This window comes from Delphinus delphis, chromosome 15, assembly GCF_949987515.2.
Source record: "Delphinus delphis chromosome 15, mDelDel1.2, whole genome shotgun sequence".
Lineage (NCBI taxonomy): Eukaryota > Metazoa > Chordata > Mammalia > Artiodactyla > Delphinidae > Delphinus > Delphinus delphis.
This window is the reverse complement of record NC_082697.1, coordinates 1,363,592-1,380,103: the sequence shown is the minus strand read 5'-3', so window position 1 is coordinate 1,380,103 and position 16,512 is coordinate 1,363,592. Positions and strand designations below refer to the sequence as shown.

Sequence of the window (16,512 nt, the reverse complement as noted above, 5' to 3'; positions counted from 1 at the left end):
TCTGACGTGCGGGCGCTGGAGCTGTACCACCCGCCGGGAGCCCCAGGAATGGCCAGCGGTGCCCCCTGGCCTCCCCCAGTGACTGAAGACGACACCGCGAGTCCGAGGGGAGAAGGCACCTGCCTGGGGTGGCAGGCAGGCGGGCGGTGCTGGACCTTCAGCCCCAGACAGAGTCCTGCACGGCCGTCAGCAGCAAAGCGACCTTGAGTCTGGGGGGTGCCAGGTCTGTTTCCTCTTCTGTACCGGGACCCCCAACTTCAGAACCGGTGGCTTCATGCTCAGGTGCTGCCTTCTGGAGCCCCCAGGAGCCCACCTGTGTCTTGGGGGGCAGGATCCTGCAGCCACCTCTGTGCCACTGGCCTGCTCTGTCCAGCTGTGTGCCTGTGGGCTTACTTATCCTTCAGGTGGGGGTCGCTGATTTCCACCTCAGGGTATGGTCAGGGTTGAGTGGGCTCAGCCCGGGGCTGTCACCAGCGCTGGGGCTTCCCGGCGGTTGGAGACCGGCACTTGCCGTGTGGTTTGCCCACGCAGCTGTGAATGCTCCTGCGTGGAACCATACACGGCACACGCATTTCCGTCCTCCGTGCAGGTGTTGGGGGGCGGGGCAGACACAGCCCTGGCCTGCAGAGCGCCTCCTAGCGAGCGGGAGGCCAGTGTCATCATCGTGGATCAGGGCCCCAGGGCCTGGCCCTGCTGGCCAGCTGTTACCAGTAGGAGAACCCTGGCAGGTTGGGGCGGGGGCGGGCTGCCAAACTGGTAGCTAATAGTTAAGCGGATGTCAGATGAGGAAAATGAAAAGGGGCGGTGGGAGGATGAAGCGATGGAGGGCTGTTATCTGGTTATTGGCCCTCAGCTCCAAAACCATGCTGTCTGCTGCCCGATAATGGAGCTGGGCCCTGTAGACTTTTCTCCTGTGCCAATTGGCATTATGTTAAACTTCGGTGGTGCCGCAGGGGCACGGTGGGGGCGGGGGGAGTGGGCGTGGTCTTCTTCCAGGTTCTGTGTCGGGTGGAAGCCTGGGTGAGCTGCCCTGTGTGCCCTGTGGCGGTGCAGATGGCTCACAGGCCAGTGGACCAGGGACCCAGAGTGTGGAGGGGCTCTGTGTGGGGCCTGGCGGACATCCCCTGTTGTGTTCCCACAGCCCTCCCCAGAGGCTGCCCTGGTCCCTGTAATGCTCTGCAGATGGGGCTGGTTTTGATCCTGCCCTTCAGAAAGGGAGTGACTTCCCATCCCTGGGCACATTCAAGAGCCTCTTGCGTCACCTGCCCAGGCAGGTGGAAGCCCAGATGACCCCCGACCCTGCCAGCTGCACACGCCATCCTTCATTACACTTTATTCTCCGGGTGCCCTGGGACCGGCGACCCCCCACCCCCGCTTCCAGGTGCTGCCGTCAGCCTTCCTGCGCCCTCAATGCCCAGCACCCGTTTGTGGGACTCCACGAGGGGGCGCCCGAGACCACTGCTCAGAGCTCCATGCCCCGTCAGGAATGGGCGGCCAGGCTCGCAGCCCCTTGGGTCCAGGATGCTAGTGGAGTTGGTGGGAGGAGGGGGCACTGTCCAGGAAGGGCTGCCTGTGCACAGCAGGGGTGGGGGCGGGGCGGGGCTGGAGCTTGAGCCGCCCTGGCCTCCCAGGCCCCTACTCCCTGCAAGGGAGCAGATGCTGGGCTGAGGGTGGCGTGCAAGACCATTTCTGAGATGGAGGGGTTCAGAAGACCAGCCTTCTTGGCCTTCCCAACCCCTTTGGATGTGGGCCAGGACCCAGTCCGCTACGCTGCTGCTGGGGCCGTCTGCTGGCTGGCGGCGTGGGCTGTCCTGGCCTCTGGCAGTCGGGTGGGGAGCACGGCTGGGCAGGCTGGGGTGCCCCTGGCTCTCTTCCCAGCTGCTGGTGCTGGGTGAGGGGCTGCCGTCCTTGGGGTCCCTCGGGCTCCTGGCTCCCCTAGGTTCCTTATTCCTCAGGATGGCTTCTTCGAGGCTGTGGGAAGTGGACCGAGGTTAGACCAGGAGGCGCAGTAGTGGCCTTGTGTGTCCTCTTTTGCAGCAACACTGGGCTCTCACCCAGGGCCTCGTGGGCAGTTTCTGGGAACTCAAGAGCCCACACTTGTTTGCAACAGCAACGGACACCAGGGCAGGGGCCCGACTGGAGGGTGAGCCTTGGGAAGTTGGTGGAAGCACAGACCCTCTCCCCAGGTGTGATCCTAGAGTCAGCCTGGCCCCAATGCCTCCCTTGCCGCCTTGCAGAGGGTCTGGGACATTCTGGATAAGCCGAGCTCACGGGGCAATTCTCTCAGAATCCCCAAGACATGGGCTAGGTGCTTCCATGGGCCTGCCTCTGCGGCCACAGGGAACGGGCATCTGGTCCTTGAGACCCTTCCAGGTGGGACCTGCCGAGGTACTGGGCTTCAGGCCCGTCTCTGATGCAGAACCAACTCTAGGTTCTAGGTCAGACAGATCAGGTTGGAATCCTGACCCCATGTACCAGCTCCGTAACCCTGGGCAAGTTACCCCATCTCTGAGCCTCAGTTTCCCCATCTGTGAAACAGTGATGATTCATCACTGGGCTGGGTCATGAGGCCCAAAGGCAGTAACGACTGGACGCTGTCTTGAGCTGCTCCATGCGCACAAGATACAAGGGCGCTGCCCTGGCGCTGAGCCATGTGGCACAAGCTGGGCAAGGGTCCTGTTCTCACTGATCAGCCCTGTGAGTGCCTGCTGGGGAGGCCCTGCCCTGGCCCGGGTGGGCGGGTGAGGGTGGGAGTGGGCTTGACTCAGTGTGGAGGGTGGGGGCGGACACGGTGCTCCCCTTTGGACCGCGCCCACCAGGACAGCTTCCAAAAATGCCCAGTGGGATGTGCCACGAGATCACACAGGCGTGCTGGCCTCCTCCACCGCTCACCCGGCAAACACAGGCTGCAGTCACCTTCCCGGCAACAATGGTGCATTGTGGCGGCCACAGCCCAGCCTGCGACGCAGGCCTGCTTGGACAAACACCAGGCAGCATGCAGTATCAGCTAGCTCAGGCGTTCTCAGGCTCTCGTGGGCGCCCGGAGGCCTGGCCTGAGCTGCCACTGTGGCCGGAGCAGGAAGTGGGAGGATGTCCTGATACCCGAGGCTGGAGCAGGGGGTGGGGGAAGCCCACAGGTACCACCCTTGGCGAGCACGTGAGCAACCCCGAACCCCGAGAGGGAACAAACACACCCACACCCTGGAGCAGCACCCTCTGCTGCTGCTCCTTTTGGAAGGTGCACAAGAGGGTCCAGGAGTGCCCACCCCATCCTGGTGGGACTGGGAGAGGGGGAGGGGTTCAGGAGCACCAGGCCTGGGGGCTGCTCATGGCCCAGGACGCCCCTTCTCCCCTGTGACAACGAAGATGATACGACCATCCTCAGCTGTGTCCCTGGAATCTCACGCTAGCCCTAGTATCGCCCCCTTTCCAGAGGGAAGCAGGCCGGGGGTGAAAGGGCCAGCCCGCGAGAAGTGCAGTCAGGGTTCACGCAGGGCTGACCCGGGTCTCTATCACAGGGCTGCTCCGGGAGAGGCTCCAGGGCTGGCTGCTGGGCTCCAAGTAGCCAGAAAGGTGGGGTGGGGGCATCAGTGCTGTGGCCGCCCCGCCCAGCCCTGGCCGCCCACCTTTGCTCCACTGGTCTGAGGCCCGCTTCCTCTTCTGTGGGCCCCGCCCATGCTCCGTGGCGCAGAAACCCCTGGGTCCCTCGGCTGGCAAGCTCTGCGTGGCCCCCGCCTCGGTGCTCAGGCCCACCTGATGGGGTGGGGGTGTGGTCATGCTGAGGACCCTCCCCGAAGCCTGGGGCAGCCCTGGTGCCCCCATCCCACCCTGCTGTGTGGCCGGGCACCCACCTCGCTGTCCGAGGTGTCTGGCTTGTCTAGCTCATCCGACTCCAGCTGCTGTCCTTGGGCTTTGCTGAGCTCTGCAGGACGCAGGGTGTGGGTCAGGCCAGGCTGGTGGCCTGGGAGTCTAGCGGAAGCACAGGCCTTTAACCTACCGTACTAGGACCAGTGGCAACAACTCTTCAGATGAGGAAACTGAGGCACAGAGGGACCGAGGAACCTGCCTTGGGGTTGAATCCAGGCCCAGTGTCTCCAGCACCCGTACAATGACCCCACCAGCTGGAGTGTCCCCTGGCTTGGTTGCTGGGTGACGGTGAACTCCCTACCTGCCCGGAAGCCCTAATTGTTAAGATGCTCTCCCTTCATTGCCTGTGGTCAGAAACATGCCCTCCCTGAGCCCCCAGCTGCTTTCTGGGTCCGTAGGTGGGGGGAAGCAAGTCCGAGCCCCAGGGTTTGGTTGGCCAGGCCCAGGGCGCTGAGCCAGGTCCTGGGATAGGGGCCGCCAGCTGATGCTGACCACCGCACCTCCCGCCCCCTGTGGTACCACTTGCTGTGTTCTCGTGACGCCAGTACTCACCCTCACCCGGGTGGCTGTCTCCATCAGGCCTTTGCGGGCAGGGGGGCAGTTTTGGCCTCCCTCTGTCCTCATGTCCTGGCCCACTTGGAGAGGGCAGGCTGGGGCCTGGGAGAGAATGTGAGGGTTCCTGGGGGGAAGCAAGTAAGTGACTTGAGTTCACATGAGGCAACTTCCCTGCCCTCGCCCGGCTCTGGGCGCAGCCTGCGGGACCCTGGCTGGGGCTGGAGGGTCAGCCGTCTCCCGTGTGGTGTGACTCAGGCGGCCAGGCTCTCCCCCTGGGAACCGGCTGGTGGAACAGAGGGAGGAGAGCAGCCCGGGGCTGCTGGGTGCTCTGGGTGGGGCGCGTGGAGGCCAGGAACAGGGCTTGGTCCCTTTACCGTGGAAGGTGGAGGCTCTTCCGCCTCTGCCTCTTCGGCCCCCTTGGTGCAGTCGCCGAGCCCCTGGACCCCAGACTGTGCAGAGGGCTCCACTCCCTGGGGTGGCTTGGGGCTGGGCGTGTGGGCACCTGGGGGGCTGAGTGATCCTGGCGGGCTGGCAGGCTTGGGGGCGCCGTCCCGGCCCCGGCCCCACTCCGAGAGGTCCAGGGGCTTGTCTGGGACGTAGTCCTGTGTGGCCGAGGCCTCCTTTGCCCGGGGACTGCCTGGGCCTGCGGGCCGTGGGTGCTGCCCTCTGGGCAGGGCTGCCCAGGCCGCCCCGCCCCCGGGACCCTCGGAGTGGGGGCCGGCTGGCGGGGAGGGTGGCGCCTTGCCCGGCACCGGTGGGCCCCTCAGCCCGGCACCGCCCGCCCGCCCCCGCGCCCACAGCTGCTGGGCCAGGAGCAGGTGCAGCGCTCCCTCCAGCCGCGGGTCCCGCACGCCCGCCAGGGCGCCTGGCAGGCCCAGCAGACCCACGGGCTCCTCCCAGGCCTCCGCCTCCCCAGCCTTGAGGCCCGGGGGCTGGGGGCCGCTGTGAGGGCTCCCACGGGGCAGGGCCAGGTGGCGGTTCAGGTGGCAGAGGCGGTCAGCCTGGAGGGAGCTCTTCGGGGACTCGCAGGGCTTGGCAGAGGGCAGAGAGGCCTGCAGGAAGCTGTGGGCGAGGAGGAGCCTGCTGACCACGGCCCACGGTCACCCCCGTTTCACAGGGAGGACCGGGGGCCCGGGGAGGCGAGGCGAGTGCCCAGGTCACACGGTGGGTAGCTGGGAGGGGAACGCCCGGGCCCCCTGGGCAGAGTTGACCTGGGGCCTGGGGGCTCTAAGGAGGGACCTGGCCGCCAAGGCCTCCCCCTCTTCTGGGCGTCGGCTGCCTGCCCGGTCCCCTGGGGCACCCAGCCCACCCGTGGGCCCACTGCAGCCCTGCCCCCAGTCTCCTCTCAGACGCTGAGAGTGGTCTCAGACCATGGTGAGAGCCTTTGCGTGGGCTCTTCTGCGGGGGCTCTCGGTCCCCATCTCCAACCCCCATGTCCCCCTGTCCCGCCCTGGCCATTCAGGAGATGGCCACGTGGGAACTGTGCTACGGGCAGGGTAGCTGGGAAGGCCAAGCCAGGGAAGGGTGGGGCTCCTGGAGGGATAATGGGAGGGACTCCCCTGGGCTTCTGGCCCCTTCCCCAAAGGTGGGACCAGAGTAGGAGACTGGGTACCCGACTGAGGCTGCTCCCGGGGGCGGTGGTGGGCTGGGCCTCACCTGTCCAGAGGGAGGCCGTGCTCTCCAGACGGGCTTGGAGGGCTGCTCCTGGGGGGCGGCAGTGGGGACGTCCCGTTGACGGAGCCCCGGTTGGCGGAGCAGGCCCAGGACCCTGGCCGCACCACGGCGATGGTCCCGTGTAGCTGGTTGGAGATGTGCTGGGGGCTCTGCACGGGGTAGATGGGTCAGCCTGGGGGCGGTTGGCTGCTGCCCTCTGCCCTTTTCTCTGTGCGACCTTGGGCAGGTCACCCACCCGCTCTGAGCCTCGCCTCCACCCATGTCACAAGGAGCTCAGGGGTCCCTGCTTGGCACGGGCCATGTGCGTGGCACATAGCAGGGCTGGCGGCAGGCGGCTGCCAGCCTCCTGCCTCGGGCTGCCCGGGGAGAGGAAGGAGTGGGCTCTGAGTCCCTCTCCCTCACCATGTCCGGGGCCCGGGGCTCAGGCAGGTTGGCACCCGGGGAGATTTTGGCTACTGGAGACGTCCCGTACCCCACCGGCCTTTCTGTGGGAGGAGAAGCAGAGGGTGGGATGGTTGGGAGGTGCTCAGAGGGGCCAGCTCAGCGCAGAGGGCTCCCCGGTCCTGGGGCTCCAGTCTCCTGGCCTCCCCTGCCCCCCAGCAGCCCCTCCTCCCCATGGACCCGCACCTGCGTGGCCGTCCTCCACCTCCTCATGGCCTTCCAGTGGCTTCTCAGTGACGGCCTTCCGGGTGCCCAGGGAGGGGAACAGCAGGGGTGACAGGGGTCCTGGGGCACCCTCTCTGAACTGGGGCTTGGCCCTGTCTCGAGAGGGGAGGCAAGAACAGGGTGGGTAAGGGAGGGCAGTGTCCCAGAGGCGATCAGAAAGGCGAGGACGCCCTCCTGGGGACCCAGGTGACCAGGAAAGACCACCATCGTCGGCTCGCACCGATGTCCCCGTGGAGCCCAGGCATCAGAGCTGCCGTGGGCGCTGGGGCCCAGCTCCGCTCTAGGACCTGTGCTTGCAGAACAGGGGAGGTCGCATCTGCTCTGGGGAGCCCCTCCCCTCGGCGCCGCGTGCCTGGGGCCCGTGGACGTGCTGGGCGCCTGCTGTGGCTGAGGTGTGTGGGGTGAGGGTTGCTGGGCCCTGGTGCCTCCCCCCACTCACCCTGGGCCCCGCAGCTGCTTCACCTCCTCCTTCAAGGCATCGTTTTCCTCCTGCAGCCGGGTCAGCTCGGTCGCTGCAGAAGGCGCTGATTAGGAGGGACTGGGGGAGGGGAAGCAGGGCGGGGTGGGGCCCTCACAGCCCCCAGGAGCCCCTCCTGTCCTGGCCCCAGCCCCCAGGGACACCCCCCACCCCACCGTGGCGCCGAGAGAAAGGGGCGTGTCCTCATCGGCAGACCCTATGAGACCTCATGGCTCAGACCTCATGGACCCTCCTCATCATGGAAGGTGGGAGCTGAGGCCCCGAGAGGGCAGGGACGCCCCCTGCCTGGGTAACTGACCAGTGGGGGGCATGTGGGCGCCAGCAGGGGGCTTTGCACCATTTGTCTGTGAGTTGGGGTGTGGGCCAGATGGCGTGGCCCAGATCGCCTCTTCCCCTTTCCCCGAGACCCCTCGTCGGTCTGGGCGGGCCCTGGGGGATCGCCGGCCCCCACGGGAGGGACGCCAGGGCTGGGCTCACTGAGTAGGAAGACATGCTGCAGGCTCTGGAGCAGGGAGCTCTCGAACTCCTGCTGCTTCTTCCTGGCCAGCTCCTGGGTGACCATGCAGCGGTCGCACAGGCCGGCCCGCAGCCTGCGGGGGCGAGGAGGCGAGAGGCCGCTCTGAGCAGGGAGCCTGGGACCCGCACTGCCCCCCTCCCTGGACGAGCCCTGCCTTTCCCAAAGTGTGTTCCGTGGAAGCCCCGCCTCACCCCTACCCCGGGGGCTAAGCGCTCCATGTGCCGTTGAGTTTGGGAAGGAACCTTGAAAATGCAATTTACTTAAGGCTCTGAGACTTCCTGCGGTGGTTAATTTATGCCGGAGCTTCCCAAACTCGTTCTCCGCAGAACCCTCCTTGGCTTCCCTGTGCGCCCTGCCCCCATCGTGAGCGTGGTGTTAGGTGCCCCCACCTGTTCTCCAGCGCCCGCAGGTTCTCCTTCAGCGCCCTCTGCTGCTCCCTGAGCTGACGGTTCTTGGCACAGAGCTCCTCCGCCCTCTGGGCGTCCCTGCGGTGGGGGGGCGGGGGGGAAGGGCCGCGGTGCGCATGTTGCTCTGCTGGGCCGGCGCTGCCCCGCCAGCCTCTCCCTGGCCTGGGACTGCCTTGAGAAGTGGGGCCTTGCAAGGGCAATGCCAGCACGCCCAAGCGAGAGTGTTCGCGGCCTCCCTGGGGACCCTGTCTCATCCATGTGCCACCTGCAGCCTCATCTGTGCAATGGGGACCTGGGGAGCCGGCCCCCGGGTCTCCCAGACTCACGACGGGTCCTCCTGTTGGTAATGATTGGTCCCGGAGGCGCCCTGCATGGACGCGGCTTGCCCAGCCCCCTGGAGGGTCCCTGTTCACTGGGGGAGGGGCTTGGACCTTGGACCAGAGACTCCCCCACCCCCCAAGCCGAGCCTCAGTGTCTGCTTCTGCATCCCAGCTGGTGGCAGTTCCAGAGCCCTGGGGCTGCGGGCGTGCGCGTGAGCGGCTGGGGAGCCGCTGCCCTTCCCATCTGCTGGCCCAGGGCCTGTCCTCACTCACCGGCACCTCTCTGAGTTCAGTTCCAGAAGCTTGTTCTGCAGGCCTGGAGGAGCAAGGAAAGGAGCAGAGGGTCAGGCCCAGCCGTGCTGCCACCCCTGCAGCAGAGCTGGGGCGTTTCCTGTCCCCGGCTGTCTGGCAGGGCCTCCTCCAGACACCTGCCACCTGGGTTCCCTCACTGACTCCCTGAGGTCGCCCCCTGGGCGGGCTCCCAGTCTGCACCTGCTGACAGCTTCCGCCCCCTCTCCTGGCTGCCTGGGACCCGGTGCGGGCCCAGCCTCTCCCCTCCCTGGGGTCTCTGGCTCTGGTGTCTGTCTGGAGATGGGGAGGGACCCTGATGCTGGGGGTGACCAGCTACCTGGCCAAGTCCCAAGAGGAGTGTTTTTTCGGTGCTGCCAGCGTTGAAATAAAATGGGCCCTTGGGGGAGCCCCCAGCAGACCCCCTCTCCCCCACCTCATCGTGGTCTGGCTTGGGCCCTAGGCTAGCCCAAGCAGCCCCTGCCCCTCTGGGCCTCTGGGGGAGGTGACCCAGGCCCTTTCGGACTTCAGGGTGTGAGCGCTCTCACAAAGGTCTTGGGAGGGTGTGGCCCGGGCACTGGAGTGAAGGGAGTGGTGTGGCTGCAGCCCTGTTGCCGGCGGGAAAATCGGACTGGGCAGACCTCAGCCTGGGTGTCCTGGAGGGGAGCAGAGGGATTTCAGCTCAGCGCCCTGGAGAGCTCTAGACAGGCCTCTGGAGCCTTGAGATCCCATTGCTAGTAGGGAAGTAGGTGACCTTGCTTTTGGGGGACACTGAGGTCCCCACCTTGGGAAAGGGGCCGGTCTTGGCCAGAGCTTCTCGGGGTCTGTGACCAGGCTGGCTTTTAATTTTTGCTCTGATGCTAGCTGACCATTCAGGGACCACTCCTCCAGGGCTGTGATCGGAGGGGCTGGTCTGAGGCTGGGCTCCTGACCGCTTGCAGCTCGGGCTCTGGGTCAGGACTCCCCTTCTGGGCCTGGAAGGCAAGGTCCCTAGGTTTGGCGAGATTTGGAGGCGATGTGTGGGAGCCCCCCGGCCTGGCTTTGGCCCTTAGACTGCTGTCCGGGTGAGGGTTTGTCCATCCCGAGACGCTCACCCGTGATCTCATTCTCATGGACGTCCTTCAGCCGGTTTAGCGACTCCATGAAGCTCTCCATGGCTTCCCGTGGCCCTGGCCCTGGCCCAGGCCCTTCTGTGCTCCAGGTGTAGGGGTGGCCCCTTGGGCTCTACTGCCCCTCCATTTCCAGCCTATGGAGCAGAAAGTGCGGAGACGGTCACATTAGCTCAGGAAGGGCCTGTGGGATGTAGGGTCCAGCAGTAGCCTGGAGAGGAGGTGGGTGCCGGTCCCAGGGGGTGTGGGAGTCCTGTCTTGTGACCACCCACTGAGCCATGTCCATACCTGAGAGGAACATAGAGGGATGGGACATTCTCACTTAATCTCAACTCCCTAATCAGTCCTCACAGCAAAGCAGATGCCTGAAGACGCCAGTTCCCGCTTGGTGCTGGGGCCGCGACGGTGCCTGCGACGCGTGTTGACGAGGCCCCAGACCGGAGATGCCCATGCCTGCCCGCAGCCAGCGGATCGGCCAGCCAGGGCACGTTCATCCGCTGGGAGAGCCCCCTCGGTGGGGTCCAGGTGCCCGCAGTGGCATGGACGGCCCCGTGGGGCCATCCAGCAGATCGGCCAGCCAGGGCGCGTTCATCTGCTGGGAGAGCCCACTCGGTGGGGTCCAGGTGCCCGCAGTGGCATGGACGGCCCCGTGGGGCTATGGCGGGGGCTTTGGGGGCCGGCTGGTTGTTTCCCCGGCAGGAGCTGGTGACTGTGCACAGGTGGAACTCTACCCAGCCGCCCCTTGTGGCCTGGGCCCTTTTTCCTGCCTGTGTTTCACCTCCATGAAGTGTTTGCTAAAAATTAAGAGTGTGGGGTTGCGAGCCTAGCCTAAGCTGGGAGCTGGACGGTGTGACCACCGTGAGCCCTGGCCCCTCTGAGCCGCGCTCTCTTCCTTCGGGCAGTGGCCACGGTGCCTGTCCAGTGGGCACTGGTGAGTATCCTGCGGGGTCCCATGGGGTCCAGCTCCTCGGGGCTGGGTGTGAGGCCGGGGCTCAGCCCAGCGACAGCTTCCTCACCATGGTGCCAGGCGCCACCCTCCACCAGGCGAGAGCCCCTCCGTCCCTGTGGCAGACCTCTGGTGGTGGGTACCGAGGCCACCATTGGCCGCCACTGTCCAGCTCTGTGTCACCATCTGTCACAGAGCTGGGAGTCAGACGCACAGCTCACAGAGCCCGATCAACGCAGATGCCACCAGTAAAGACCCCCGCCATCAGCGGCCCCTCTGTTCCCTCCTTGCACTTAGCCTGAGGAGCCCTGGCGGTCAGCTGACCCTGAAAATGAGCGTCCGGGGTCCTGGCACTCCCGACTCACCTGCCGGCTCCCTACCCTGATCTGTCGGCAGCGGTTCTCGGTTTGCCTTCTGTACTCCCGGAACCTGCCCCAGAACCTCACCTTTCTTTCTTTCATGGCGCCCGCCTGGCCCAAGCCACCACCCCACCGCTGGTGCACTGCCGGCTCTGCATTGGCCACCCCAGCTTCCATGCCTCTCCCCAGGAGGCACTCTCTGCGCAAGCCCTGGGGACCTCTGCTCAAAGCTCCCTGCGGGAGGCCATGCCTGATCCCCCCCAGGGCACACTGAAGGAGGGGCGTGGTCTCGCTTGCATTTCAAAGTTTGCCCCGAGACTGGAGTGTTTGCAGCAAGTCTCCAAACTGGAGACCCTCAAATGCCTGCTGGCGAGTGTCCTGCGGTGGCAGGACCATTACGGTTCCCACACCGCAGAGTGGGGGGCCCGCTGTGGGAATCACTCACCAGGAGTGCAGAAGAGGCACAACAGCTCTGGGCTCTCAGAAGTTGGGGTGGTGGGCACCCTGGGGTGGTGGGATCAGTAACTGAGGCGAGCAGGCCCTGTGATCCCACGAGAAGCCAGGGGCCAGGGCGAGCTGCCTGAGGGGAGACTGGACAGTGGAACCTGGCTTTCAACTGGGTCCTCGAACCCCAGGTCAAGGTCAGAGTACCGGGGAAGCCTCGAGGCTGGGACCAGCAAGAGGACAGAGCGCAGTCCTGCGTCCTGTGCTGGCCACGGGAGCTGGCGGGAAGGGCCAAATGGGGTGTGCTGGGGGGGTGAGCGGCGGGAAGGGGGGGCTCCCCAAACTCACTGTAGACCTGCCTGGCGCCAGGGGAGTGGGGGCATCACGTGACAGCTCTGTGTCGGGTGGGTGAGGGCTCTGGGATCAAGGGGGGCTTGGGAGGGTCCCCCTCCTCGAGGCCTGGAGCCAGAGGGATGTCCTGGCAAGTTAGGGGAAAAGATGCTGAATTGCAGAGGCTGGGGGAGACCAGGGCTCGAGCGGGGTTTACCTGATAACCCCGGCCCCACTTCCTGAACCCATCTAACCCTGATGATGTTGCGAGGAGCCCACTTTCCTGACGGGGAAACTGAGGCCCAGAGAGATCAAGTCACGCTCCCTGGCCACCCAGTGGGAAGCGGGGGTCGGGGCTTGAATTCACTCTGGCGCTGAGGATGCGCCCTCGCTGCCTTGGACCAGGTGCCCTGCTCTGCCGGCTCTGCCCTTCTTTATTTTGCGGTGGGGCTTCTGGGAGATAAGACTGGGAGGGCCCCCCCTGCCCCCCTCCCGCCATGGGCTCAGGCTCCCTGCGGGCTGGGGGAGGTTGGCCAGGGAGGGGCCGAGCCACTGCGCCTGAAATTCCACCCAGACCCGTCTGTCAGGCGGTTCTTCCGCATCAGAGCCGGAGCCTGCTGCCTGCCTCCGCATGTGGGCTGGGCCAATGCTCGTAAAGGAGCCGCCCCAGGGAGCCTGCGGTGCCCCTGGGGCTGGGAGAGGCTCTGTGGACACCAAGTCTGAGTGAGAGACCAGCACCGTTCCGTGTGGTGTGGAGGCCCTGTTGGTAACGGCCCAGGGCCCCCTCTGTCCCCCACACCCTGGCTCCTCTCTGTATCCAAACCGTCACAAGCCACCCAGGGCCCCCCCGGCTGCCCCTCTCGGGGTCTCTGATGGGCAGGGGAGACACCCTCCTGCATGGTGGGCAGGGTCCTGGGCAGGATGCGCAGGCGGCTGGGGGCACAGCTGGAAGGGATGCATCTTGCTGGGAGCCCCGCATTTCCCAGGGAGGACCAGGGCTATCCAGGCCCTGGTGACAGTGCCATGGGGGTGGTGTGACTTCCCTGGGCAGGCAGGTGACAGAAGGGCGTTTGGCCTGTGAAGTAGACAGTCTCCTGGGGCAGCCCCTGTCCCAGCCCCACCCTCGGTGCAGGGAGGGTCCAAGGAAGCGGCGGAGAAGGAGGGAGGCGGGCCCCCACCCGAGGTGGATGTGGTGGCTGTGAGTAGGAAGAATCCCCACTGTAGAAGTGCACAGGGTCTCCTGCCAGGGCTTGGGGGCCCAGCCCTCCCCGGTGGCCGCGCTGTGTTTGCCAGGTGTGCAGAGCCGCTGGGTGGGGCGCTGGGGGTTCAGGGAGCTCCAGGCAGGAGGGCTCTCCCCCAGGCCTGGGGTGGGGCTGCAGTGGTGCTAGGATGAGGGGGCAGGCCTGTGGGGTGGGGCTCCGGGCTGCTGCCTCTGGGCCGGGGGGCCTGCGTACAGGGGAGGGTGGCCTGAGTTGCTGGCTGGGGTGGGGGTGGGCCTGGGGGCAGAGGCCTGAGAGCTGCTCCCCAGGGTCCTGCGGGGATCCCAGCCCCTCCTACTCGGGATGCTCAGGCTGGGAGGAGCCCCGGAAGGAGCAGGTGGGAGGGAAGGGCCGGGGGTCAGCTGTGCCAGTGACCCTGCCCACCTGCCACTCACACAGGGCAGAGGACCTCCAAGCCCAGAGGCCCCTGTCCTGCCTTCACCCTCTGCGTGACCGGGACAAGCGCTTTACCTCTCTGAGCCTCAGTTTCCTCATCTGGGGGGTAATTCCACCCCCATATCAGGTTGTTGTTAGGCCCCACCAAGTAACGTGTGTCCAGGTGACACATGTCCGGGTGATGTGTACTCAGCACTTGCAGGTGCTCAGCTACCTGCGGGTGGAGACCCCGCGTCCCCCGCGTGCCGTGCCCCCACCAGGACCTCCCCCACAGGCGGCCCCAGGAGCCCAGAGGTGCAGCTTGCAGGAGCCCCTTCTCCCTTGGACAAGTTCAAGGGCCATTGCCGCAAACGCGCTTTGCAGGAGGACAAGAGCGCCCCCCGACCGAGTTCAGGGCAGAGGTCTCAGCGTCCAGCAGTGAGGGTGCACTCTTGCTCACTGAGCAGACGCTCACGGGGTCCACTGGATCTTGGCGCCGTGTCTGGGGGAGGTGCCCCCTGGACCCCCTGCACAGAGGAGGCCACCGAGGCGCCCGCTGGGGCCCCGGCCCACGGCGGTGAGGCTCTTGCTTTGCTCCTGGGTCCGCCGGGGCCCCAGACTCCTCACTGCCTGGCCGCCGCCGCCCCTGTTGGGGCCTCTCCTCCAGCAGGTCCCTCGGGTGCAGAAGCACCCAGCCCCCGGTCATACTCCTTCTCTGCCACTCATCTGTCCACCCACCTTCCCATAACACAAGGACAACGACACAGCAGTAACGATAGCGGGGGCCTAGGTTTCCGGAGCGTCCAGTCAGCCAAGCACTGGGCGGGGGCCCTACACGCTGTGTGGTGTCTACTGCAGGGGCCCTGCAACGTCCCAGAGCTCCTCTGAGGAAGCGGAGTGATCCCAGGGACACTCAGCCTGCCTGTCACCAGGGGACCATGCACGGCCAGGCGCACCGTCCAAGCCCTTCGAATGTTCTTGGCACGAGCATTTACGGAGCACCTGCTGTATGCCCTGGCTCGGCCCACACGTGTGATTGGAGCTTGCCCGGCCTTCTGAGAAGGCTCTGACTGTCCCATTCTACAGATTCAGGCACTGAGGTTCGACGCAGGGAAGAGGCTCTGGTGTCTCTGTGTGGCCTCAGTGGTGACGGGTGAAGCCCCTTCCCTGGCAACTTTAGCCAAGTCACTGTCCCGGCTGTGCCTCAGTGTCTTGGGCCACAAAACAGACGGTGGGGTGTCCCGGCCCAGCTCCTGGAGGCTGGAGGGAGTCTGCGCCACCACCTCGGGCTGTCGGGTCTCATCGATGTGGTGGGCATCCAGTGCCCGTCGACCACAGGTGGTCAGGGGCCCGCCTGCCAGCCCCCACGTCCCGGCGCCCGGCAGGAGTGTCACGTGCAGTGTCACTGGGCTCATGGGGCCCAGGGGGTGGCCCCGGCAGTCCCCACTTTCCACATGAGGAACCTGCAGCTCAGAGTGATGTCACCTGTCCACAGTCACCAGCTTGCAAGGGACATGGCCAGTGCATCCCCCTGGCGACCTCATGGGCAAGGTCAGATGGCAGGTTGAGTCCACAGAGGTGCCACTGTTGGGATGGTTTCTGACACTGCCAGACACGTAGACCCATGACACACGTGCACACGTGTGACGCCCACACCCACACATACAGACACAACAGTATCCCAACACGCGCGTGCACACCCGAGAAACGCCAAGCACGTGGGTGCCGCCCTCAGCCACCTCCCCCGCTGCACACACAACACTGCACAGGCACGGGGAGAGCTGCCTGCACGTGTGCGCACATACTCGTGGGTTGCACGTGCGTGTGCACACATGCACAGAGGCGCAAGGCAGGCTGGGTGGCTCAGGTAACAGCGGGCCCTGCAACCCGACTCCTCGAGGATGGGCCAGGGGACTTCCCTGGCGGTCCAGTGGTTAAGACTCCACGCTCCCAATGCAGGGCGCCCAAGTTTGATCCCTGGTCAGGGAACTAGATCCCACGTGCTGCAACTAAGAGTTCGCATGCCACAACTAAGTCCTGGTGCGACCAAGTTAGTAAATAAATAAATAGTTTTTTTAAAAAAAAGGCTGCGGTGCCTTCGTGGGCTGCCTCCCAGAGGCCTGGCTGGGGCAGCTGAGCCGGACCGGAGGCCCCCAGGGGACAGCGGGCTGAGGGCAGCCAGTGCCCCACCGTGCCCGGCTCCGAGCTGGGGCTGGCTGCGCCACGCACCACCCCTCACTCCTCAGCTGCACCCTTTCTGACCCGGGAGGGTCTAGGCAGTGGGGCAGGTCCCAGATGAAGTGGCAGGCCACCGGCCCCTTGCTGGTGCCCCTAGACCCTCACCCGGCCACGGGCAGTGCCAGGCCCTGCCTTGGCTCACCCAGCCCCTCTGCCCAGGAAGCGCACTGAGGTCCCTGCCCCCACTCGGTCCCCTGGACCAGGTGCCCAGAGCAGGTGGCTGTGTCCCCTAGGCCAGCTCTGCTGCCGGGCCCACCTCCTGCCCGGCAAGCACCCCGACAGTGACCCCAGCTCATGCGACCCCCTCCCTTGCCCCCGACTGCTGAAGGTACTCACAGGGCCCCCCGTCCGCATCGACCTCCGTGGACCTCGGCTCCGATCTGGAATGTCCTGCCCGAGAGATAGAAGCCAGCGCTGTGAACTTGCTTGAGAACAAGACATAATTTTGGCCAAACCCGCTTGACAGGTTTTTGATTCCCCCGGCCAGGAGCAGAAAAGAGGCAGAGACTGCCCAAAGCCGCCCAGCGGGTTCTGCCGTCGCACAGAAAGTGGCAAAACGGGTTGGGTCTGAACCCTCACAGAGATGGGATTGTTCCCCCATAATTATCGCCTGGCCCGTGCCTCTGGCCGGAGTGGGCCGGGCAGCAAGGAGAATCCAGGGCCTGGACACGGACACGAGG

General features: G+C 65.8%; 1 protein-coding gene across 5 annotated transcripts; it reads right to left on the bottom strand.

The window, feature by feature from the left end:
• Window positions 1–1,803: 1,803 nt before the first annotated feature.
• Window positions 1,804–16,280, bottom strand: RBBP8NL (RBBP8 N-terminal like). Of its 5 annotated transcripts, none has more exons than XM_060032626.2 (14): window positions 16,169–16,280; window positions 9,867–10,018; window positions 8,758–8,800; window positions 8,147–8,242; window positions 7,718–7,830; window positions 7,202–7,274; window positions 6,724–6,854; window positions 6,499–6,581; window positions 6,079–6,245; window positions 4,797–5,484; window positions 4,420–4,546; window positions 3,852–3,922; window positions 3,627–3,753; window positions 1,804–1,971 (listed from the first exon to the last, which is right to left on the bottom strand). In XM_060032626.2, the coding sequence occupies exons 2-14, from the start codon at window positions 9,925–9,927 to the stop codon at window positions 1,952–1,954; spliced, it is 1,800 nt and encodes a 599-aa protein (XP_059888609.1). In that variant the 5' UTR covers window positions 9,928–10,018; window positions 16,169–16,280; the 3' UTR covers window positions 1,804–1,951. The 5 variants fall into 5 exon arrangements, 4 of the variants coding, with proteins under 4 accessions (XP_059888609.1, XP_059888610.1, XP_059888611.1 ...); XM_060032625.1 differs by lacking the exon at window positions 1,804–1,971 and adding an exon at window positions 2,913–2,971; XM_060032627.2 differs by lacking the exon at window positions 3,627–3,753.
• Between the last annotated feature and the right edge of the window lie 232 nt (window positions 16,281–16,512).

What these genes read in the sequence shown, in the direction of transcription:
- RBBP8NL (XM_060032625.1), bottom strand. Translation starts at nt 9,927, where the DNA reads ATGGAGAGCTTCATGGAGTCGCTAAACCGGCTGAAGGACGTCCATGAG. An exon ending in GCAGCATGTCTTCCTACTCA is followed by an intron (nt 7,275 to 7,717) that starts GTGAGCCCAGCC and finishes CGCCTTCTGCAG; the next exon opens with CGACCGAGCTGACCCGGCTG. An exon ending in AAGAGCCTCCACCTTCCACG is followed by an intron (nt 4,547 to 4,796) that starts GTAAAGGGACCA and finishes GCTTCCCCCCAG; the next exon opens with GAACCCTCACATTCTCTCCC.